Source organism: Dipodomys ordii, unplaced genomic scaffold (assembly GCF_000151885.1).
Source record: "Dipodomys ordii isolate 6190 unplaced genomic scaffold, Dord_2.0 Scaffold14, whole genome shotgun sequence".
NCBI classification, from domain to species: domain Eukaryota; kingdom Metazoa; phylum Chordata; class Mammalia; order Rodentia; family Heteromyidae; genus Dipodomys; species Dipodomys ordii.
In genome coordinates, this window is record NW_012267230.1 from 9,699,944 (window position 1) to 9,723,526 (window position 23,583).

A 23,583-nucleotide genomic window follows, 5' to 3' on the forward strand; every position below is an offset into this window, starting at 1 on the left:
ATGCTTAGTGATGCACCTCCCAGGCCCTGAGATCCTGCAGAGACCTGGGCTCCGCTGGCGGCACCTGCCTGCATCTTTCTGTAAGCAGAAGTTTTGCAGTGGAGTCTAGCCCAGTTTTCTCAGCCACACTTCCCTGTTTTCTTTAACTTGGTCCATTGTGGGATCAAAAGAAAACCTGGCCTTCTTTCTTTTGGTCACTCCCTCTCAGCAGTGAAGTTCCTACAAAATTAGATTTTTATAAATAGAACTCATGGATCTTGGAGGGAGCTCTTCAGGGAACCATTCCACCAGGTAAAGAATTCTTCTTGCCACAAGTATTCATCCCTTCAGCCTGTTGCATCAGATTTGTGCAGATCAGGTTTAGAACCTGTGCATGCTGCTGGTGGGGGCGGGCAGGCAGGCGCTGGTCACTAGTAACATGACATTAGACCTTCAGCCAGTGAGCATTTGCTCATGACTGTCGCTGTGGACTCGGGTGGCTTTGTCAGGGTTTGTGTTTGACTGGAAAACATGTCGAAATGATCTAGAGATGGAGCTGGTTTACAATGAATCTTCATTATTCCATTTACCATCAGAGGATCTAAAATCTGGTACAGATGGGTCCCCAGGCTGCCTTATCCCTGGGAGCTGGTCTTGCCACCTAGGCAGAAATATATCGCTGTAATTTTTCCTATTATTTTGTGCAGTCAGTGTCTCTCCTGTTCATCGTTCGTTTACCTGCTGGGGTAGCCCTGAAGAAGCTGCTTTTCAGAGCTTGAGAAATTCGATCTACATAGCACAGACACAGATTGATTTCTCCTCAATCCAAAGGCAGCTGTCGCAAGCCAAAAGCAGTTAGCTGGGGTGAAGTGGGAGCAGTCGAGGCTCAGATGAGCTCCAGTGCAAGACATAGCATGAGAGTTCCCAATCAATTGCAGCAACTCATTAAGCAACTCATTAAGGGTTCAGATCCTGATCAGGTATCGACTGGCATGAGGTGGACTTAGTAAGAGCAGAATCTGCCCGTGGCCACCCATCCTCGCTCTGGTCTTTGGAGTACAGCTCTCACCTCTGCTGTCTGCCGGTCGTGCTAGCTACTCTACCATGACAAGAGACAGCCACATCTTCAAGGCACCCAGGTGCTGTGGGGCCCCATCACCAGAGGCCAGAGGGACATGCTTGGCCTGGGGTCAGAAAAAGCTGCAGTTACTAGCAGAAACCATTGTGCTGCCAGCACAGAGAAGGTTGCTGATGAATACCTGAGGAGGCTGGCTTGGAGCCCCTCCCTGGGTGCCTCCCTCTATTACAGTGCATTTATCCCCCAGAAGTAGCCAGGTCTGTAAAACTTCCTGCGTGGGGACTTGAGTCTCTGTACGGCCAGCGTGCCCGCGCCCTGCGCCTCCCCAGCCTCTCTCGCTGTACAGGCAGAGCCGGCTGTATTTGTAGGCATCGTTCTGGCTCATTTCTATGGAGTATTCAGGCACAGTAAACCATCTCATTTGCACATGGCTTTGATAGAGCATAGTCAGAAAATAATGATATATTCTTAAAAAATTCCAATTTCAAAAGCAGGAAGTTGGCCTTCCCATGCAAACATCTGAACTCAGTGGATACAGAGAAGCACTCACTCAGCCTTGCGTTCGGGGTGTTAGAATTGTCATGTGATCAGCAGTGTGTTTCCCTGCCCTGCCTTTGGTGAAAAATACAGTGTGCCTCCCAAAGCCAACAAGGTAGAAGCAACTGTGTACCTGGGAGCCTGGGTCCCAGAAGGGCCCTCCCACACCTAGGGAGGAAGGGTCTGCTGTGCGGCACATCTGTATGCATCTGTACAGCTAGCGTGGTGGATGTGGAGCCCCCTCCCTGGGGGAGGGGGGCAGGATGTGGGTGGTGTTTGGGACAGAGCCTGACTGGGTGGCCAGCCCCAGTAGAAACCCTGGGTGCTGGGTTAGCACATGTGGTCACGCGCTTCCTGTGGATTTTGTCCCCTGACTGACTTGTTCCATACCTTTTACCGAGATAAATCATGGCCACGAGGGCACCCACGGGTGCCATCCCCTGAGACCTCGGGTGTGTCATCTGGGAGGTGGGGTAGTCTGGGGCAGTCTGAGCAGCCTTTCCCCTCTGCTAGCAAAAACAACCTGGAGAGCTAGCTCTCAGAAAGCTCCTCACTGAACCCCTGCCCCAGATGCTTCTCAAAGCGCCCAGCACGCGCCGGTGTCATTCAGTAAATGTCCATTGATTACCCCAAGGGAGGCACAGGGAAATGCTGCCCTGGTAGCTTGGAGGGGGTGTAAACATTCAGCCCTAAAACCATCTTCCTTCTTTCTTTTTCTTTCCTCCCACCCCTCCCTCTCTCCCGCCCACTCCACCCCCCTTCCTTCTTTTAGGGCAGTGTGGTACTGGTGGTTGAGCTCAAGTCCTCATGCTTGCCCTCCTGTCTGAGCCGTACATCCAATCTTTCCTTGCGGATTGTCTTTCAAATGGGGTCTTGTGCTTTTCCCTGGATCCTCCTGCCTCCATCTCCCAAAGTGGCCAGAATTACATGTGTGCGCAGCTCAACAGTAAATCTTTCAGGCAGGTATATTTTGTTTCAACAATTAGTGACCTGAGTTTTCCCATATTGTTTAAAATGAGCACCTGTAACTTTTTTAAATCGTCTCAGAGCGGTCATTGTGCCTATAGTATTTTTGGTTAGGAATCTTCGCCTTCTGGCTCTTTGGTTATTCTGCAGGTCTCACCTGCGTGCCCTTGTGTGTGAATTCTAACTCAGCAAGCTGCTCTGGCAGTAGCTTCCATTCACAGTGCTCATGGCTGGCTCTGCAGTGACACTAAAGTGGCTTAAAGAGATGATTTAACAGTTATTTACAGTTTTCCTCTACAAGTGCTATGAGCATTTCCATATAGCGGTTGTCCATGTGTTTATTATAATGGCGTCTTAGGCTTGGCTGGAGAGCAGCATGGCCGGGAGGCAGTGTGCTGTCTGTGGTGTGGTTGGTGCTACATGCCCGGGCTGAGTGGTGGGCACGGTCCTCTGAGCCCCTGCCCAGACGTCAGGCCTGTCCACCCCACGCCGCGCCTCTGTCCCTTGCAGTGCACACACCTGCCTGATTCTCTGGTACAAACAGAACGATTGTCCTTCCAACTTTCTTCCATAACGAGGGGAGGCAGGCAAACACTGCCCTGAATGGAGCCTAACACCCGGCTCACCCCCACAGCGAGCAGGGCCACCGCCCCCCCTTCTTTCCCCACTCACATGTCAGCCTGGGCTCCAAAACAAGGCTGTCTCCACTCACGCAACAGAAAGGGCCTCCAAAAAGGGATTTATTATTATTGCTTCTGCTGATTTTTAAATGCCCATTTTCAGCCATTCTCAGCATCTCTGGTGCCGCTGACGAGGCAGAGCCGTTCTGTCCGGTGGTTTCGCCTTGCTGCCGCCCAGCCCACGGCATCCCCAGGCCCGCCAGCCAGCCTGTTGGCCTGTTGTGACTGTCATATTCTGTCCTAATTGGAGCCCGTTCTATTGCTGTGCTGGACCATTTTCCTGGCTGAAATGGAGCTGGTCCTAAGCTCAGTGGAGTTGATAAGAGCTTCCCAGAGGTGTGGCGTGACGTGGCCCCTTCCTCAGCCAGAAAAGCTAGTGCATCACCCAGGGGACAGTGTTGATCTCAAATTACCTGATGGGAAAAATGGCCGTGCCTGGTAATGTTCCCTTGTATACATGGAATAATGTTGGCCTTGAATGTGTCTAGCTCTAAAAATGTATTGTTTTCTTTGTTCAGAAAAGCATTCAGAGCCCTTCCTTATGGCTTTATGAGACAGACGGATGGACATTCTGTGGTGTGTCTTGCTGGTAGCACAGCTGCACCGGCCACATTATCACTGGTAGTTTAAAGCAGGGACCTGGAGGTCTGACTTTGAGAAAGGCAGAATCCTGGCTGCCCTAGCCATATTCACCCACTGGGTGAATGCAGCCGGGATGGAATCCTTTCAGAGACTCGGGAGTGTCCCGAGCTGCGGTGATGACAGTCCTGTGTTCCTTAAAGAAGAGCCCTGTTGACCATCCCTCCCCCGCCCCAAGGCACTGGGGCTGATAGCTGCCCATTAAATAGCCTGCCCGCTTGCCTGTGATGGCTTGGATTACTTAAAAGGGAAAGACAAGCCATTGACATTCTAAACAGACTCTGACAGCATCTAACTCTAGCCACACACCCCAAGGAAGCCGGCCCCTCTGGTCTGCCTCAGCCTGGCCCAGGTTGTACAATTTCCTGCTCAGTGTGCCCTCTGCAAGGCCCCCTACCCAGTGCCCTTGTCCCTTGCCCCAGGACTGGGCACCTGCTACTCACTCTGCCAAGAACTTTGTCCTTTAGCCCTCCTCCCCCAGCATCACTGTCACCCTGGAAAGTCGCCCCTGGCCTCCTCAGCGGTTCCAAACCCTTAGTCCTCAGCCTCAGCGGACAATAGGCTCCAGGACCAGTCAAGACTGCGGTCATGAGTATATTCAGAGGATTTGGCCACATAACAAGGCTTCTTTTGGCTTTTGCTCAGTTGCCTTACACTGTCATGATCAGTGTCTTTGCCATTTTCTTAATCTTTTCCTCAGTTTTGCAAAATGGCTGCAGTAGATCAGCCTTTACTTCCTTCTTTAAGAGACATAGGAAGGAAAGGAGGCAGGGCTACTGGCTCCTGACTCTTAAGAAAATGCAAGTTTCCCTGGAATCCCCTGGGGCCAGTTTCTGCTTTGCTTCCTTGTCATCTGTCTACTTTCACCTACAGAGAAGGCTGAAACTACCTAAGTGGCTTCCACAGCCCCTGTCCTGGAGGTGAACACACCTGCTCTGGCCATTCACAGTCCACAGGGAGCAGTCTCTGCCTCAGGCACATGCCTCTGCTTTTCCTGTCAGTTCTGGCAAGGTGGATATTGTGCTTGTTTAGCGGTTAGACAGGGTCTCAGAAGAATAAATAACTTGCCTGTGCTTACACCCCTCTGGAAGGGGCGGGGCCAAGACCCCAGCCCTAACCTGCCTCACTCCCAAGCCCAGCCTGTTCACCTTCCCAGGGCCACTCTTGCCTCCCTCTCCAGTGAAAGCGTTTGTCCTCAGTTGCTTTTCTACCAAGGGCCATGGCAGTTCTGCTGCACTGTAGCTGTGCATTAAACAAGCTTTGGCAGTCGTTTACTGAAATTACCACAGCTGAAAAGCAGTAATTCAATTACCATTTGGGGTGATTTTTATATTTGGGGTCTAACGAAGCGCCATTCATTTTCTGAGTTGGTTTTTAGCACCACGTTTACCCAGCAGTTTGTCTGTACTCTTAAGGCCTTCAATAATCGTGTAATTGTTTCCAGGGCGGGGAGTGGGGGGAATGTGCGGGGGGAGGTCTCTGCCAGGCACTCAAGCCCTTTATGGTGCCTGGAAAATCCCAGAGTATATGTTCAGAAGAGAGGAAACTCTGATCACCTATATTCCTCTCTGCGGCTTCTGGTTGGGCCTTTTGAACGCTAAAATATTCAGAGTCATTTCATCCCCATTAGGTGTTCCCATAATGGGCCTCAGTATGTATGTGTGTGTGTGTGTGTGTGTGTGTGTGTGTGTATTATAAAAGTAATAGCTGTGCAATTGAAAGAAATTTGGAAAGCAGAATAAAAAAAAAATCACTTGTAATTCTCTACCACCCAGAGGCAAGAACCAATAACATTTTTAGCATATTTCCTTCCTAATTTTGTTTTTGCATAGCTGGGTTCACACACTATTTGCAGATTCTGTACAGCAGTGTTCAGTGTAAACAAGCCGCCTCGTTCCAGCAGGGCCCACCGAGGATGGAATGGCTGCAAAGTTGTTCATCAGGGACCACCTGTCCTTCACCCCTTTACATGCTCATGAGATTTTCAAGGTGGGCCTTGAATAATCCCAAAGCAAACACCATGCTAACAAGTCATCTGCCAGCGCCACGCACTGTGTTAGGCTGGGCATCTACCATTTGCCTATAATCTCACCACTCAGGAGGCTGAGGTGGGAGGATTTTAAGTTTGAAGTCAGCTTGGGCAACATGGTAAGACCTTGTCACAAAAAAAAGGTATCACATGCTTAGTTAATCACTAGCATCATGAGTCATGTGGTCACTTTGAACCTGTGGAGTAGGATTGGAGGATTGCAGTTCAAAACCAGCCCAGGCAAAAAGGTCTGCAAGACTCCAATTAACCACTGAAAAGCCAGACTCAGAGGTATAGCGCAACCGGGAGAGCACCAGCTATGAACATGAAAGCTGAAAAAATACAAGGCCCTCAGTTCAAGTCATCCTCCCCCCCCCCCCCACACACACACGCATACATGTCGCATTCTCCACACTTGCTGACTGGTGTCCCTGACAGAATGAATTCCAAGAAGACAGAAAGTCATTTGAGCATTGCCTCTGGCTGGACCCTTCCACCGCCCCATGGCTGACCTCTCCTACAGTGACCTGGGAGCCCTTTGCTGTCCCACTCTTGTTTTTTTTCTCCTTGAGGTTCTTTGTCCCTTCTCCCCACTGCAGCCTCAGCTGAGCCATTTACAACCTACTCCCTTTCCTTCTTCAAGCGTTATGAACAGTGTACACATCATAGCCACGTTGGGCACAGCAGCACATACCTGTAATCCCTGCATTGGGGAGGCTGAGGGTGGAAGCCAACCTGGCTTGTCCTAAAGCTCAGCCTGGGGCAAGCGCGGCCTTGCTCGGAACCCTCAGGCTCTGCCCATTGCCCTTGGTCCCGTGGTGGCCACTAGGCCCTGCCTGCTGCCACGCCGCCGCCGCTCGCAGCCCAGTGCCCAGAGTCCACCTCGCTTCACTTATAAGAATCTTGAGGGGTGCAGAAGTGCTATTTGATAGCAGGCAAGAACAGAGTCATTACTTGATCATTTGACTTTCCATCTGTGTCAGTATCACAGGCATGCATCTGATATTGAGTTCTACCCGCTCTTGACTGTGGTAGAAAGGGAATCACAGAACCAGATAGGTGAGGTTGACACGAGTCAACCTCATGGTAAGGCCTTGGTTCACCCAGTGAACAGATCGTCAGACTTACCCATTCCACTGTCAGTGGGTATCGACTGTTTCTGTCTGGGGCAGTTACGAACAAAGCTGTTCTGTCATCTAGTCCCATGCACTCGTTGCTTGGGTCTGTTTAGAGGAGCAGGATTCCTGAGTCTTTGGCAAATACCACCAGAGAATTCTCAGAGTGGTTGTGCCAATCCAATGCCAGTGGCTTCTCTGGCCAGCTGGGCCCATCTGCTTTCTGCTTTCCGAATTCTGTGGCTGACTTCCGTCCCCTGCGTCTTTGTCTTGGGGTGGGTGGGGGCTGTCTTTACGGAGCAGAGCTAGGATGCCATCCGCCATCTTTGCCGGAAGCCTCACGGTGTTCCGGGGTGGCACTCAGTTCTCTGCGTTCCGGGAAACAGAATTGCCCTTGTGTTCCTCTGAGCCATTTCTGCATAATGGCTTTATAAAAGCGGGAGGTTTGTGCTCTCAGCCTTTGGCTACCCCAGAGACTGTTTCCGTGTTCTGCATGGCCAACAAAATGACAAGATAATTCCCGTTCCATGTCTTTATCAGATGCATGATTAATAATGGCACAAATTAAAGGCTTGGTTTGGAAAATTCTTTATGTTCAGTGTGCTTCCCTGAGTTCACAGAACTCTGAGTACACTTCTATGTCGACTTTTTAAGCTGAGCAATCACAAGTCTAAACATGTTTGGATGCTCTCCCCCCGCCCCCCAACCCTGGAATTTCCCAGTGGATAACCGTGTGATGTCCCAGCTGGTGCCTCGCTGTTCACTCCCTGCCCCAACGCCATATTCTCCATTTAGGAGGGCTAGGGGCACAGTTGACCTCAGAGTGATATATAATTGATGTTATGCACGTACATGTGCGCGCACACGCGCGTACACACACACACACACAAACACACACACATACACACACTTGCTTCTCCCAATGCCAAGATGGTCACATCTCTGCTCATCACCTTCTAGGACCATCCCTCCTGCCCCACTGCACCCCTGGCAAGAGCGCACTCCTCTCCTGAGCAGGGACCCCCACTGTGCCCACCAGAAATGTAGCCTCTGGTGTGGAAACACAGGAGTGGCCTTGGCATCACAGCCTCTCTGGCAGCCTGATGAGCTGCCTTACAAGCCCTGGGCAGATGGGATGGCCAGGCTCTGCTGGTTCCCCTGGCTGCCAGCTAGAATGGCTATCTGAATGATAAACTAGACACCTTTCAGCAGCGTCTAAAACCCTCTGTGTGGACACTCATGGAGTAAACAAATGCTCCTGGCAAGAGGCCAAGTTGCGCATGGTCCAAAGCACGAGACGGCCACTTGCTCAGGATCGTTACTTGCATCATTCCTGCTCGGATGGAGTGGACGCCTACCCTCCCTGAAGGACCAGCTGAGGAGAGGCTGGCGGGAGAGGACTGGTGCAGGAGAGGGGGAAATCCTCCCATCCTTCCTCGGCCCAGCTGGAAAAATCATTTGGTTTCCGATAACTGCTCCCGCTTCCTCCTTGCAGGCCATATTGATCCGCTGTGCCTTTCCCAGCTCCTTGTTCTAAGCAGGAAAGCGTGCTCTGCCTCCGCCTGAATCACCTTCCTCCACTTACTAAAGTAGCCTGCTGCTGGTTTCACTTTCACATTTCCAGGAAAGGGTGAGTGTCCTCCACAGGTCTCATTGGAGGTCCTGTGCCACTGGGAATAGGGATTACAGAGGTCTTACTTTGGTTAACTGAACTGCATCCTTTCTTCTCTGTCTGCCTTAGCATACATTGGCTACTTGTTCTCATTGAAGGGGAAAACAACAAAACAGCTTCTTAGTGCATCCATAAATGGATTCATAACACTGTTGAAACCTATTTGTGGTATCCATTGTGTAGACATCCCCCTTGAGCCTCTTGAGCCACAAGCTGTCTTTGGCTTTTTGGTGGTTAATTGAAGATGGGTCTCATGGACTTTTCTGCTCAGGCTGATTTCCAACCATAATCCTCAGATCTCAGCTTCCTGAGTATCTAGGATTGCCAGGCATCAGCCACCAATTCCTGGTTGATGCATGGCTGTTTAGCAGTAGTTTGCCAGGGGATGCTGGCTCTGTGTGCACCCGGCTGTCTGGCGGGGCTGGTTAGGAGGGAGAAAAACCCAGGGGGATTGCTGCTTTTTCCTGTAGGGGTACATTTTGTAGCAGCTCCCTTCCTCCTCCCCAGAGAGGATGACAGATTGTGTGTTACTGAGGAGGTCTGCACTTGGCCAGCATCGGCATGCTGTTTCTGGGGGGTCTGCCTCTGTTCCTTGTTGACACAGACATTAAGGGAATCATGATCATCTCTTCAGAAGTCACAGCTCTAATCTGGAAAGAAATGGCTGCAGTGTGGACCTGTGTGGAAATGAAGCCGCACCTATGAATTGTAGCACATTAAAGTCCTGTGGAAAGCCTGGTGGCTAAGTGTTCATCTCCACACAGGGGTTTATCGTTCCTCCTGAAACCTGGCTGGATTCCCAGGGGTGAGCAAGCCATCCGGCCACCCACAGTCCCTCTTCCTCCTCTGTGCCCCACAGACTGGGGGCTGCAGGGAGTGAGCAAGTGGGCATGGGGTTTTGTCCTAATCACAACCTATAGTTGGTTATTTTTCATAGAACTTGTAAGAATTCAAGAACTCATGTTCCTCTCAAAGGCACAGAAAACGAAAGAAAGCCCTCAGCTGAGACTGGGGTACACAGGTCCCGGGCGGGACTAGCAGCTGAGCTATAACCAGCCGCAGGCAAGGTCTGCTCTCGGTAACAGCTAAGAGCGAAGAAGGGAGGCGAGCTGCCATCCATCTGTCTCTAGGGCAAAGGCTGCTTCTCTCCAGAAGACCATGCTGCAGATGCGGAAGGCCCTGGTCCCACTCCGCTCTCATCCTCACGAAGTCCCAAAGCAGACATGCACACGTTCCCTGAGGAAGCCCAGCTGTGCAAAGCCGTGCATGCTCCCTCCTGGTCCAGGGCCATAGCAGGTCACTAAGTCAGTAATGGTGTGGTCACAGCACATGTACGCATGTGCCTGTATGTGCACACGCACGCATGGTGTGGTTAACACGCCTATGTGTGTTTAGTTTCTCCTGTGGGGACATGTATCAGGTCCTGTGTGTGAGCAGGCAGTGGAGGTCCACCTTCTCCACACTGATGCACACACCTTTCCTCGTCATTCCTAAGCATGCTTGTAATGTCTTTCTCCTGATCTTTTGTTTTCATAGTTTTTCTTATAGGTTTAATAGAGAGGGATTTGATTACATGAACTAAAATGTAGAAGGAACAAAAAAAATGTCAGGTTTTTTCCCAACCCCGCTCCCTCCCTGTGGCAACAGAGAGCGCCTATTTTCTTTCTAGGCACCTTGCACAGAGGGTGTGCGCATATGTGTGTTTACTCTTTGTGTATGTGTGTGTTTTATTCTATTATGTATATATAGGTGGTAGTGAATTATTTGCACTGTATTGATCTTGTTCCTGCCCTTTATGCTGCATTGACCTTGCTTCTTTCCCCGGACCTAGACCATCCATCCCAGTTCTTTTGTGCTGAGGAACTTGGGGGCTAGAGGTAGGCGTGAGGTGCCCAGGGAACAGGATTTGAGGAGGCTCTTCCTTTCAGGATTGCGCATATTCAGGCTCAGCACCTGCACAAACCTCGGGGTTGGGGGAGGCTCCTTAAATTCTGTTCCTCACTCCCCTTGTCCTCTCTCCAGCCCAAATATGCTCATGCAAATTGACTACAATTTAGAAAACATCTTGTTTGTGCCTTTTTTTCTCTTTGGTATGTATTGTTTATTTTCCAGTTTCCACAAAAGGAAACTATTTACAGCCCAGCCAGTGCTTCTTTCCACTGGCCCTCACCAATAATTGCAGTGTCAGTAATTGGAAACGTGAGGGAAAGTGTGGTTGGCCAGCTGTTTAGAGGCAGACCTAACTCTCATGTATTCACGGGTTGAACTGCAGCTCCCACCTTGAGTGTTCATCTTGGGTTTGTCATTGGAACCACCAAGAAGGCCCTTTTCCATTCCTTGGTCAGTACTCAGTGCCCCTTAGCACAGCCATAGGAGTCAGGCTGGGTCAGCCTTGCTCTGGGATTAGGCTCATTAACCCAGGTGACGCCCAGCTCAGTACAGTAAAAATACAGGAACAGTGTTGAAAGGGTTGACATTGACCAAGGTGGTTTACGAATACTGCTTTGGGTGAATAGCAACTCCTTTGTATGACTGTTTAAAAATAATAAAAGTATTTTTTTTAATACAGGAACATCAAGAGTGTGTGGAATACACTTAAAACTAAACAAAGTGATCCGAAGTTCAAAGTTAAGCAGGCACCTCATACTTACACTGGTAATCATATCTGGGCTAAAACTCTGTTCCTTGATCCTGGATTTCACCTAGATCTCAGAATAGTAGACACCTAATACTAGTCATAGATTCCACGTAGACTCGGTTAGCCTATCTCTGTTTCTGTCCCTTCTTCCTCTCTCTCCCCTCTCGCCTGTGCTGGGGATGGAAGCCAGGGCCTGGTACACGTCCTGTATATGCTCTACCGTTGGGCTTAGTCCTTGGCCACTTTGTGTTGGCTGTGGCAGTCATCTGCTCTAAAACACAACCCTCGGAGCACAATCTGTTCTGACCACAATCTTGTTATATATATTTTTAATTGAATTTACTCATTGTGATTGTAAGAGTTTTAGGGTGTATGTGTGTGTGTGTGTGTGTTTAACTGTCTTTCTGGTGTTTTCTCCATTTCTTTCACTGAGCAGAAAGAACTGGTCTTAAGCATCAGCCTTGGCATTTGCTTTATATTTGTTCCATTAAAATTACGTTTGTTCCCATACAGCTGTTTACCTAATGAGCTAATTTTAGTAGATCTGTGATTTTTTTTGATGTCTTGATTATTTCTCTGATTATAAGAGTGATTTGTGCTCAGAAAGCACTCAGAGTTTACAGGAAGCTGAAATGTTTTGTCCTCTGTGAATAATCACTCTTAATAGCTTCCCATGTTTTTCTAGACATTTCTATCTCTAGCTTATTGATTTCTTTTTTTTGGGGGGGGGGTCATCCAGTCATGAGGACTGACCTCTGGGCCTGGGCGCTGTCCCTCAGCTCTTCAGCTCAAGGCTAGCGCTCTACCATTAGAGCCATAGTGCCACTTCCGGCTCTTTTTTCTTTTTTCTTATGTGGTGCTGAGGAATCGAACCCAGGGCCTCATGCATGCAAGGCAAGCGCTCTACCACTGAGCCACCTTCCCAGGCCTTGATTTTTTTTATTCCTGTTTTTTTTTTTTCCTGGCACCATGGTTTGAACTCAGACCCTCTCACTTGCTTAACTTTCTTGCTCTCAGCTGGTACTCTACCACTTGAACCACACCACCCTCCTGGCTTCTTGCTGGCTAACTGGAGATGGAGTTTCTGGGACTTTTCTGGCCATGTTAGCTTTGAACCTCAATTCTCTAGGTTTTGGCCTTCTGAGTAATTAGAATTACAGGCATGAGCCACTGGCCGCTGGCTTTACTTCATCCTTTTAAACATTCATTTCTTACTCTATAGTAAGAGCGCACCGTCGGTTCCCTGAGAACTCATGTTGGAGGCAGTCCAGATTTTCTCTAAAGCCGATGCTTCTGTGAGCAGTGTTTACATTTCGTAACCTGAGGTTATCAGTGGTGTCCAGGGTCACTGAGGAGGGTGAGAGGGCTGACATTTGAGCTGCTATTTCCTAATTGATCTCTGACATGAGTTCTGATGGTTGTGGTGTGATTTTTTTGCCACTTAAGGAGAGCCGTGATTGACTATTGTGTCTCCACCCTCCCTGTAGAGCGGAACCCCTTGCTGCATGTACATGCAGGGCCGGTGCTGGGAATCTTGACTTTGGTAACACATCACCTGGTACAAGCATTTTAGCCCTGTCTCATCATCTACCCACCTGTGTGTGGCCCAGATGTGGCTTCTAGAATGCACAGACCCGATTCTCTCTCTGTCTCTCTGTCTCTCTCTATCACACACACATACACACACACACACACCACATGCACACGCACATGCACACACACACACTGATCTGTCCCATTCAGCTGGGGGTTGAGTTCCCTGAGCAGAACACGCAGGGCAGATCACTGAACACCTGTCCGTCCTCCCCTCTTCTTAGGAGGGCAGGGCTTCCACCTCGTGGTCTTCATTCTTCTTTCTTGATAGTGTCCTCTTATTTTTTTAATTTAAAATGTTGAAGTGTATTATCAAACATTAATAGTATAAAGGAGTTTCATAGTGGAAAGTCCATAGATGAATTCAGTGTACTTTCAACAAGTTCACAGTGGAAATGTGCTTGAGACCCCACAGTTTAAATTTTCATGAGACCCTCCATTTGCCTTTTTGTTTTGGTCCTGTGTCAACACACCAAATTTTGTATTTTAAAAAATGGAAGAAAAAAACTTGATGTCTACCTCTCTTTTATTTCTCTCAGGCTTTTCTCCAGCATGACCAAACTCCCAGCTGTTCAGTGGCCTCCCCATGAATTTTGAGTTCTCCCTTGCTTCACATAGGTGGCATAACACGTGTTCCAGCCATCCCTTCTCCCCAGATGCCTCTCAAGTCCTCGCTACGCCCAGCTCTTCATTGGGAAGTGCAGTTGACCTTTGTTCGCATACTGGCCTTGCATCCTACCTAGTTTTCCTTGTCAGTGCTAGGAGCAGGATTTTGTTTCTGGAAGGTTTTCAGGATTTTCTTTGGAGACAGTCTTTTTTTTTTTTTTTGGTTGGTCCTGGGGCTTGAACTCTGGGCCTGGGCGCTGCCCCTGTGCTCTTCAGCTCAAGGCTAGTGCTCTACCACTTGAGCCACTTCTGGTTTTCTGAGTGGTTTATTGGGAGATAAGAGTCTCAGGGTCTTTCCTGCCCAAGCTGGCTTTGAACCGTGATCCTTAGATCTCAGCCTCCTGAGTAGGTAGGATGACAGGCATGAGCCAACGGTACCCGGCCCTGGAGGCAGTCTTATCATTCTGAAAATAGGCTTCTTTCTTCTCCCCCAGGCTGCGCCCTGTCTAGGATGTGCAGTGAGATGTCAGTGGGAGTAGGCAGGCCGCCTCCCTGCAGGTTCTGGTCTTTGAGGGAGAGCAGTCAGTCTCGGACCATCACGTTCCATGTGTATTTCTCATGGATGTTTCTCATTAGGCTAAGGATGCTGATGTCTCTTCCTTTTTTGTGAAGAGATTTTATCAGACTATACTTGGAGACAATCATCTCTGCCCGACTGGATGTTAACAGAAATAAGCCGTCCCATTTCTTTCTTCTTTTATTTTTTCTTTTGTTAGTCCTGGGGCTTGAACTCTGGGTCTTGGCTCTTCAGCTCAAGGCAAGTGCTCTACCACTTGAGCCACAGCGCCACTTCTGGTTTTCTGGTGGTTCATTGGAGATAGGAGTCTCACAGACTTTCCTGCCCAGGCTGGCTTTGAACCATAATTTCAGCTCTCAGCCTCCTGAGTAACTGGGATGATAGGTGTGAGCCACCGGCGCCCCACTTAAGCCATTACACTTCTTGACATTCACTGATGTTAAAATTCAGAGTCAATAAATGATGAACTGGGCTGGGAAGGTGGTTCAGTGGTAGAGCGCTTGCCTTGCATGCCTGAGGCCCTGGGTTCGATTCCTCAGCACCACATAAGCAAAAAAGAAAAAAGCCAGAAGTGGTGCTGTGGCTCAAGTGGTAGAGTGCTAGCCTTGAGCTGAAGAGCTGAGGGACAGCGCCCAGGCCCAGAGTTCAGGCCCCACGACCGGACGCAAATAAATAAATAAATAAATGATGAACTAAGTATTTTCCCTTTGTAGTTATGAAATTGCCTTGTCACCTCTTGGCTTTATCTCGTGTCATCAGGCTTGTGTTCATGTTTTAAAACACGTTGCAGCTTTCTACAGTGCCTGTGAGCCCCATCCGGGCTTCCGCTTCCGCCTCTCACAAGTGCCTCACCCCTTCTTGAAGGCCTCCCTGAAGTTGCCCTTCTCCTCAGTCATTCATTGCTTGTCATGGTTCAGAATCTTCTCCCTTCTTCCCCTGCTTCCCCCCCCTCCCCTTGCTGTGAAGTACAAAGCCCTATTTGAGACTTAGGCTAGATCTGCACGTGCCATTTGCTCTGCTGAGATCTGGCTGTAGGCTTTGTTCCTGTGCACTTGCTGCTAGCCTAGGGCTATGTTAGGAAGCTGTGCTGAGATGTAGCAAGCTCTGTGCTGATTCTGAGGGGTGAGCGAGATTCTGACTCTCAGGAGCTGCTCATGCGCACAGGTGAGGGCTTGTTAAACGTGGCGCAGACATTTTCATTAACGTTGGCTTGTTGTCATCTAGCATTTACTCTTTTAAATGCACAACTGAAAATTATTTCTCTCCTGGGGAACGTTTTCCTGCCTTTAGAAATGATTTATTGATTGTGGTGCCCACACAATGGGCTACTGATTTTAAGAAGAAAGAAATGGAAAATTAATTTGATCTGGCTGGGGGTGGCGTGGAGGAAGAGAGAAGAAAGTCAGTGTTTTTTCAGACATTGTATCAAATTCTACATCATCTTGGTTTGAATCCTATGGTTACCACCAGAGGAACCGAGGTGCAAACCCCTGGCACACAGCTCATGAGAGACAGAGCCCAGGGACCAAGCCCAGATCTCACTGGACACCACTGGAGACATGGAGAAAGCGCCAGGAGCACCGTGTGAGGGAACCTCGTCTAACATTGAGGAGGCTCACGGCAAATGGGCTCCGTGTTCCTAGACCAGTTTGGGGGAGACCTGTGATTCCCCTAGAGGCAGCATCCCTACAAAGTGAGGAAACAGATGCTGATGACTGTGCAGATGTCTCCTTCCGAGTCTCCAGCCAGCCTCCAGCGCCTCAGTTAGTGCACGGAGCTGTGGCAGATCAGAGCAGTCAAGAGACATCTCCATGGAGCTAGAACCTTCCTTTGAAGCAGGACTTGTAAGGAGAGGCTGTGCTGTAGACTAGACCATGGGTTGAATCCCTGCCCCTCACACCGGAGCCCGGTGGGCGTGAGCAGTGGCGTTTATAGTGAGTGTGGGCCTTGGAGCCGTGCACGGGGGAGGGCTGACCTCCCCAGGCAGTGGGAACAGGAAGGAAGGAGACTGAGGAGCCTTAGGCAGGGCCATGCCTAGGAGGTGGTTCCTCAGGTCAAGGCCTCAACCACCAGGCTGTTCACAACCCCAAGGAACCGGAGAAGCCTCAGAGAGGATCAGGTAACTCAGCCCACAGGTCAGCCACTCAGGTCAGCTCGGATCGGGGCCAGCACATTCCAGCTATGAGGCAGAGGCTACCTGTAGGCACAGTGCCAGCACTACTACCAGGAACGCTTCCTGGTCCCCTGTGCCAGGCAGGCCTGCTTCTCTCCAGGTGGGGAGAGCAGGCCTCAGCTCCCCTAGGCGCCTCTGCCGGCCCTCTGCCCCACGCAAGGCCCCTGCTCCCCGAGACCCAGGGGTGGAATGCAGCCCCAGAGTGGCCTCCTGGATTTTCTTAGAGCCCTAGGATCCTCAGGCAAAATGCACCCCTTTAAAAAATAAAAGACTTTTTCCTTTTCTCTTCAGTGATTCTGGGGTTTGAATTTAGGGTCCTGCACTTATTAAGCAAGAGCTCTACTCCCTGATCCATACCTCCAGACTTCCTTTTGCTCTTCAGTGAAAAATAGTACCTACCCTTGGGGAAAGAAAGAAGGGAAGGGGAGGGAGGGAGGAAAGAGATTAAAGGTCTCCCCCATAATTACGCAGAGTTAGACGTTCTGAATGTTGGAATGCTCAAAACTGTGCCGCAGTCTCAAGAGTAGCAAGAATGGCAGATCCTCTGCGCCGCAATACATGGACATCTGTAAGCCTTTTAAAGTTCACGTGGGAGCTTCCTGCAGCAGCTACAGAGCTCGACCTCTCTTTTATTTTTTCATTGAAATTATAGATGAGAACATTTGAATGGAATGTTGGATCCCTGAGTTTTTAGGCATCTAATAATGTACTAAAAGAAAATCAGTTGGCCTGGTGCCTCTCAAGCGTGGATCTACATCCAAGGCCCAGAGGCAAGAATAGAGGTGGGCTGTGAAGGCAGCCTCAGGGGGTGCCGCTGGGGTGGGCGGGGACAGGAGCTAGGGAATGCGCTCTCCCCAGCTCCGCCTGGTGTGGGGGCTGTGAAGAGCAGCTCCCCAACAGCAGGGTCCTCAAAGGTGTCATTTCTGAAGTTTGGTGTGTTTTCTTTCTCTTTCCTGGGTTCTACTGGTGATAATTGCACACCTGCTGTTTTATGTATGAATTGTGGGCTTTCCTAGATACAGTTCCTTCATAAGGTCTTCTTTTTTTTTTTTGCTTTATTTTTTGTTTTCAATCAACATAAAATGATTGCACACATTCATGGAGTGCAAGGTGATATGTTGACTCGTGTATGATGCGTAATACCCAAACCAGAGCAACGTGCTTATCTCGAACATGTTTCAGCTCTGTGCCAGGATTCATTTGGCTCCCTCCTTTCTGGTTATGGTGAATGGAAAATAAGTTATTTTCAACCCTAGTCACCCAGCCTTTCCTCAGATCTATGATAGTTCTGGTGGTTTAGTGGGCCTGTTCCTCTTCACCCATGTGATTCTACCCACGCTCCTCGGGGCTTAGGTGGTGTGGACACACGGCCCTGCCCTGCCTCGGTTTCCTCAGCAGTGTGTAATGACACCAGGGAGACGTGTGCACATCTGTAGCTTGCTTGACCCACAGTGGACACACGGTTGGTTTAGAGGCGAGTGGACCTCACTCCTGGCCACCAGCTCAGTGCTTGTTGACTAGCTTCACAGAAGGCTGCCAAAAACAGATGTGGAATTGAATTGGTCATTTTGAGATCCAGTTATTAAAGCTTTAGTGCGTCCTTACAGGAAGTGTGAAAGCCCACAGTCTAAAGGAGGAGGGATCTGGTCACCCACACATTTTCTAGCTCTCTGGCTAAGTAATCATTTCCATTCTGAATCTTATGGGATGGGGGTTGGGGGTGGGGCGGAGCAGGAGAGAGGTGTGTTGAGCGCTGACTGCTGAGACCCCTGCTCCCAGTAGGCTGTCCACGGGATGTAAACGCCTCTTCCGGTGCCAGGGGCACTTGGTAAGATGCATATGCCTTGTTGGTCCAGCTGGTTGGCTTCTAAGGATTTCTCCCCTAAGGGACTGGTGTAGTTTGTGAGACCCCATGGATGGTAAGACTGTATATAGCATCATCATGGGACTCATTTCCAACATCGGGAGCTTGCGCCACAGGAGTGTCTGCACCACAGCGAGCTGGGGAAAGTGGCAGCCATCTGTACTTAGTGTTCTTTGAAATGAAACTAGAAGTTAAGCTTCACTGGTGTTTATATCAGCAAGAATGCCACACCAGCACTCAGCAGCAACCTTGTGGACACTCAGCTTCCAGGGTCCTGGGGAGGAATGGGGGGAGGGGGAGTTTAGAGGGTAGACAGGCACTTGGGTATGGTGGTACATGCCTATAATCTCAGCCACTGGGAGACAGGGGCCAACAAAATACAAAAAGGCTTGGGGAACAGGCATGGGTGGCTCACACATACAATGCTAGCTGCTCAGAAGGTTGAGCTCTGATTCAGAGTTCAAAGACAGCCTGGGCAGGAAAGTCCATGACACTCTTATCTCAAGTTGACCACCAAAAAGCCTGAATTGGTGCTGTGGCTCAAATGGTAGAGCACCAACCTTGAATTAAAAAAGCTTAGACAGTAGCCAGACCCTGAGTTCAAGCCCTGGTACTAGCACACACACAAAAAGAAGGCTAGGGGCATGGATCAAGTGGTAGATGGGTTGTTCGCCACCCTGAGGGCTCTGGATTCAGTCTTCAGTATGCTGTTGGCCGTCTCTGAGTGCCCTCGCTTGCCCTTCCTCGTGGTCTCCCCGTTTACCTTTGTCCGGGCGTCCTCTCACCCTTCCAGGGACGCCTTGGCGGAAGCAGCAGACGGAGGACCTGCAGCGCGTGCTGGGGGCGGTGGACCGGGAGATCCCGCTGGTCCTGGTCAGCGGCAACCACGATGTGGGCAACGTGCCCACGGCGGAGACGGTGGCGGAGTTCCGCCAGACTTGGGGTGATGACTACTTCAGCTTCTGGGTTGGGGGCGTGCTCTTCCTGGTGCTCAACTCCCAGTTCCTGCACGACGCGTCCCGGTGCCCCGCGCTGAAGCTGGCCCAGGACCGCTGGCTGGAGCAGCAGCTGGGCATCGCCCGAGAGCGCCAGTGCCAGCATGCCATTGTCTTCCAGCACATCCCACTCTTCCTGCGGAGCATCGACGAGGATGACGACTACTTCAACCTCACCAAGGCCGTGCGCAAGGAGCTGGCCGACAAGCTCACCGGAGCAGGTAGCGCGGGCCCTGGGGGGGGGGGGGAGAGTGTTCAGGCCATGGCAGGTAGCTTTTGTGGCAGGCCACCCCAGGCCCTTTCCTTAATGACCTTCAGACACAGAACAGGGCTGGGGCAGTGTTGGCAACACCAGATTTGAGGGGGACGAGGGCAGATCTGCAGGCGGTGTGCCCTGTTGGGTTAGGGGGTAGGGGCAGGCAGGCTGCCAGGGGCCTGGGAGCTGTGTGCACCCCCTGCTCACGATGCATGTGGGGGTGGCGAGGGTCACAGCAGTAGAGCTCAGACTCATTTTGGAAAGCCAGAAGTTCAAGCAATATTTTGTAAAATTCATTAGTTTGAAGACCGTGATAAAACTGGGGGTGACGATGGCAGATGGTGTTTAATGTTGCCGCGAACCCTCTCCCCCCACAGCACCATTATTTATTATCCCTTAATACTATTTCCGTCTCATTTATCTCCTTGTGCTAAAATGCCAGTTCTCAGAAATATGTCAGAAGCTCATCCGATGATCGGGGTAGCTTTTAATTACGATAATTGTGTTGTTATAAAATACCCTTTAAAAGACCACATCCCTCCCCAAACCACCATGGAGGTGAAACCCTGCTTCCTCCCAGGGAGTTTATGAATAATTCTGAATCATTGTGTGGGATGAATAAATGATTTAATAATGAGCGCCAGCAGCCACCTCCCTGCTCCGCGTGACTTTACCCCGAGGACGAGGTCGGCGGGGAGGAAGGACAGTCACTGAGCCACGGCCACCCCGCCTCTGGGGCTGTGCACTGTGACCCAAAAACAAAACCTCCAAGCTCAGGTTTCCCTAGAAACGGAGGCTTCCTGCTTCTGCTTTTGAAGCTCAGTAAGAAAACAATAAAAAATAATTTTTAAAAAACCTTCATGTTACAAGAATGTTGTCAATAACTGGTACAAATAAACAGACATCAGGCCTGGACAGATACACAGACATGAAGTGGCACCTGTCACTTTCCGTCGCCTTTTGTTCTGCCTGAGGATTATCAATTTCATCACATCCAAAGGATGTCAAAATTGGTTTTCCCCTTAATTCACCTGATTCCTAGTTGGAGGCAAAAGGCAAGAAAGGTAATGAAGTCTTGGTGGAAGGAAGCGGGGCATTGCCTCCATCCCTCAGGACGCATTTTAGGGGAAGGTTCATGTGTGACCCAGTTAATACATGTAATTTCAAAACTCAATCTTAAAAAATAAAAGGCTAACTCTTTAACTGACCGCATTTCCCTTGAGATCCTGATGCCTTTTCTTTTTTTCCATTTTCAACGTAGAGGTTAGAACTGTGTATTAAAGAGCTCGGAGCAAATTTAGCAATTATGAAAAATTCCAACAAGTTGATCTTTGTTGCGAAAGTTAATGGGTAATTTCACAGCATTAGGGTTTCATCTCTAGTATTTATGTTTTAAAAAATGAGAGAGGGAGGGGATCCTGGCCCATGATTATGGGCCAAGAATTCCAGTTTTAAAGAGCACAAAGGTTAGATGCGTTTATCTTACACTTTGTAAGATAAATAAATCATCTGATCCTCCTCTAGTGTCAGACTGAGTTGTACCGTGTCTCCTCCAGTTTTCTTGGTGGTCATAAGCTCAGCCCTGAACAAGACTGTCACTTAATAACCCCCTAATAAGTCAGTATCAGTTCAGTATCAGCTCACCAGTTAGCATCCCCACCTATGGACTGGTGTTGACCAGCTGCGTCTCAGACAGGAAAGGCGTTGCCTCGTGCAGGGGAACAGACTTTTCCCGCAAAGGAAATATTTGGGGCTTTTCCATCCTGACTGTAGCAGCTGCTCAGATCTTCCCTTGCAGAACCAGAGCCAATATACGAACAACTGGGCATGACTATATGCCAATAAAACTTTATTCACAACACCAGATGGTGGGCCTGCAGGCTGTAACGTTCTAAGCACAGGCTTCAAGAAGGCATGGCACTCTTGCCTTCCATGGACCCTGTTGTGTCTAATTCCTGAGTGCTTCCGGTGGCCCTGCTGTGGAAGGGGCCTGCCTTATCGAGGCGTCTGCCCACAGCATGCTTCCTGGCCCCAAATGGAGGCCTTGTCTTGGGGAGCCACACACTACACCGGAAGCCCACAGTGCAACTGGGGGGACTGGGGTCAAAATGGAACGAGAAAGACCGTGGGGACACTTTAAAAGGTGTCTCATGTTTCTTTCAGCATGGGTTGGCAAAAGCACAAGTAGCTCACCAGTTTACAGACAGTCTTAAGTATGTCGTGGTGCAGGCAGGAGACAGCTGAAGGCAGTCAGGAGGGTGACACAGGGCAGCTGTGTTCAGCCCTGGGACACTCGTCTTTCTCTGTACATCCCTCCCCTCTCCCCTTCAGTGCGTCCCCTAGCCACGTGGATTAAACATCCTTCTGTCTTACTGTCTCTCTAGTAATGTTAATATGAGGGCATCCGTCCTGACCTCGTAAGGCCACATAAAGCAATCCCGTGTGGAGCACTGGCGCCAGGCCGGCACTTGGAAGCTCTCAGTTAAGGACTGCCCAGAGGTACATGGGCCTGAACTGAGTCTCCACAGCAGCCCTCAGCTGGATCTGCACGCGGCACGCCGGCTTCCTCCGGGGCCAAGCAGGACAGGCAGCTTAGCCTTGAGGACCTGCCTCAGTTTGCCAGCTCTTAAGTTGTGTATTACGCAAATTACAGAAAATGCGGGTAGACAAAATCCTCTTGATTCCTTTCCTAGGCGCTGGTGGCTCACACTTGTAACCGTAGCTACTCAGGAGACTGGAATCCAAGGGTCACAGTTCAAAGCCAGCCAGCCGATGCAGGAAAGTCCATGGGACTCATATCTCCAATAGACCAGAAAAATGTTGGAAGTGGTGTTGTGGCTCAAGTGGTAGAACTCTAGCCTTGAGCAAGAAGCTCTGGGACAGTGCCCAGGCTCTGAAGACTGTTTAAAAAACGAGTCCTCTTGTCCCCTGAGGTGGGAGTGAGGAGAGACTGCTGTGAGCCCAGCGCTCTTCAGATAGATAATAACACGTGTTCTTTCTAAAGGTTTTATGATTAGGGGCTACCAGCCTTAAAAGTTGGGGACCATTAAATTAGATGGACAGTTCTAGTGGAACTTAATGATGAAACTTGACTTTTTTAAAGCACAGATCTCGCTGTTGAATGTGTGGTAAACAACCTTTGTATAATGTCATTGTCAGATTTTCCAGATTCTAGCAAGCCTGTCCAGTAGGCAGCCACCATCATCTTGCAGTCACCCCCTCCAACTCCCCCAACCCTGGCATCAAGTACATTTTCAGAACTTCTGGGTGCTTCTTTTCCAAACTGGCTTTCTAAAAAGAATTGACAGACAATCCTCTCCGAGTCCAGAGTTTCCAAAGCCAGAGCAGTGCCGGAAAGTTTACCTTCTTTGTTTCCTGGCTGGCCCTCCACCAAGCTTTTTCCCAGGTTGGATGCGCCTTGTGCCTTACTGCATTCCCATCAAACATCATGCCTTAGCCACTTGATGTCTGTTATCTTGTTCCCTGTAAATCAAATAAAAGACCAATTGCCAGAGCTACATCTGATGTACTGGGATGGGCCCTGTTTCTCACTTTGGAGGTGTCCTTCACAGTTGGGCTAATTAAAGTGGAAATCAAGTCCCGATGGTAAATATTTGTAAGTTGAGAATCTGCCATGTGTGAATGCACACCACTAATTCCCGAGTTAAGTTGGCATTGACTCATTCACCAAACTGCACCAAATGACACCAGGGCCAGAGGAAGGATCGGCAAAGCAAATTCGCCTCAGAGGCTCCTTCTCGGCAGCTGTGCTTCACTTTAAAAGTCAAAATTAAAATGTTACTGAAAAAAAAAAACTCTCACTGCAACATTTCAGACCTGCAGGAGCCTCCTGGGCCTGACACCACAGTGTCTCAATTTACAATCAAAATATTTTATCCTCACTTCTTTAGATCATGTTTTAAAAATAGCAATTGGTGTCATTTTGAAATTAGCACTGAGATTCCTTTGGAAGATCCCAGTGTCCCCAGTACCTTGGTTGGTTTTCCATTGCTGTAACTGAACCAGGGATTGCTGGGCTGGAGGTCCTCACGGCGGGAGTGGAGGACTGGTGCAGCCCCCACATTGTGTGCTGGCGGTGTCCCGAGTCCTGGCTTGAGTCTCTCCTCAGACCCAGCAGCTTGGGGCCCCGCCCATCCTAAAAGTCCCACCCCAATGGCCGCCCTTG

At 49.7% G+C, this 23,583-nt stretch overlaps 1 protein-coding gene across 3 annotated transcripts in view; it reads left to right on the plus strand.

Moving 5' to 3' along the window:
• Cpped1 (calcineurin-like phosphoesterase domain containing 1) overlaps positions 1-23,583 on the plus strand; it is a 66,053-nt gene that overhangs the window by 35,941 nt on the left and 6,529 nt on the right. For all 3 annotated transcript variants that reach the window (XM_013011774.1, XM_013011775.1, XM_013011776.1), the window contains one exon: positions 18,940-19,362. In XM_013011774.1, the coding sequence (XP_012867228.1) occupies positions 18,940-19,362 (423 nt within the window). The remainder of the gene's footprint in view (positions 1-18,939; positions 19,363-23,583) is intronic.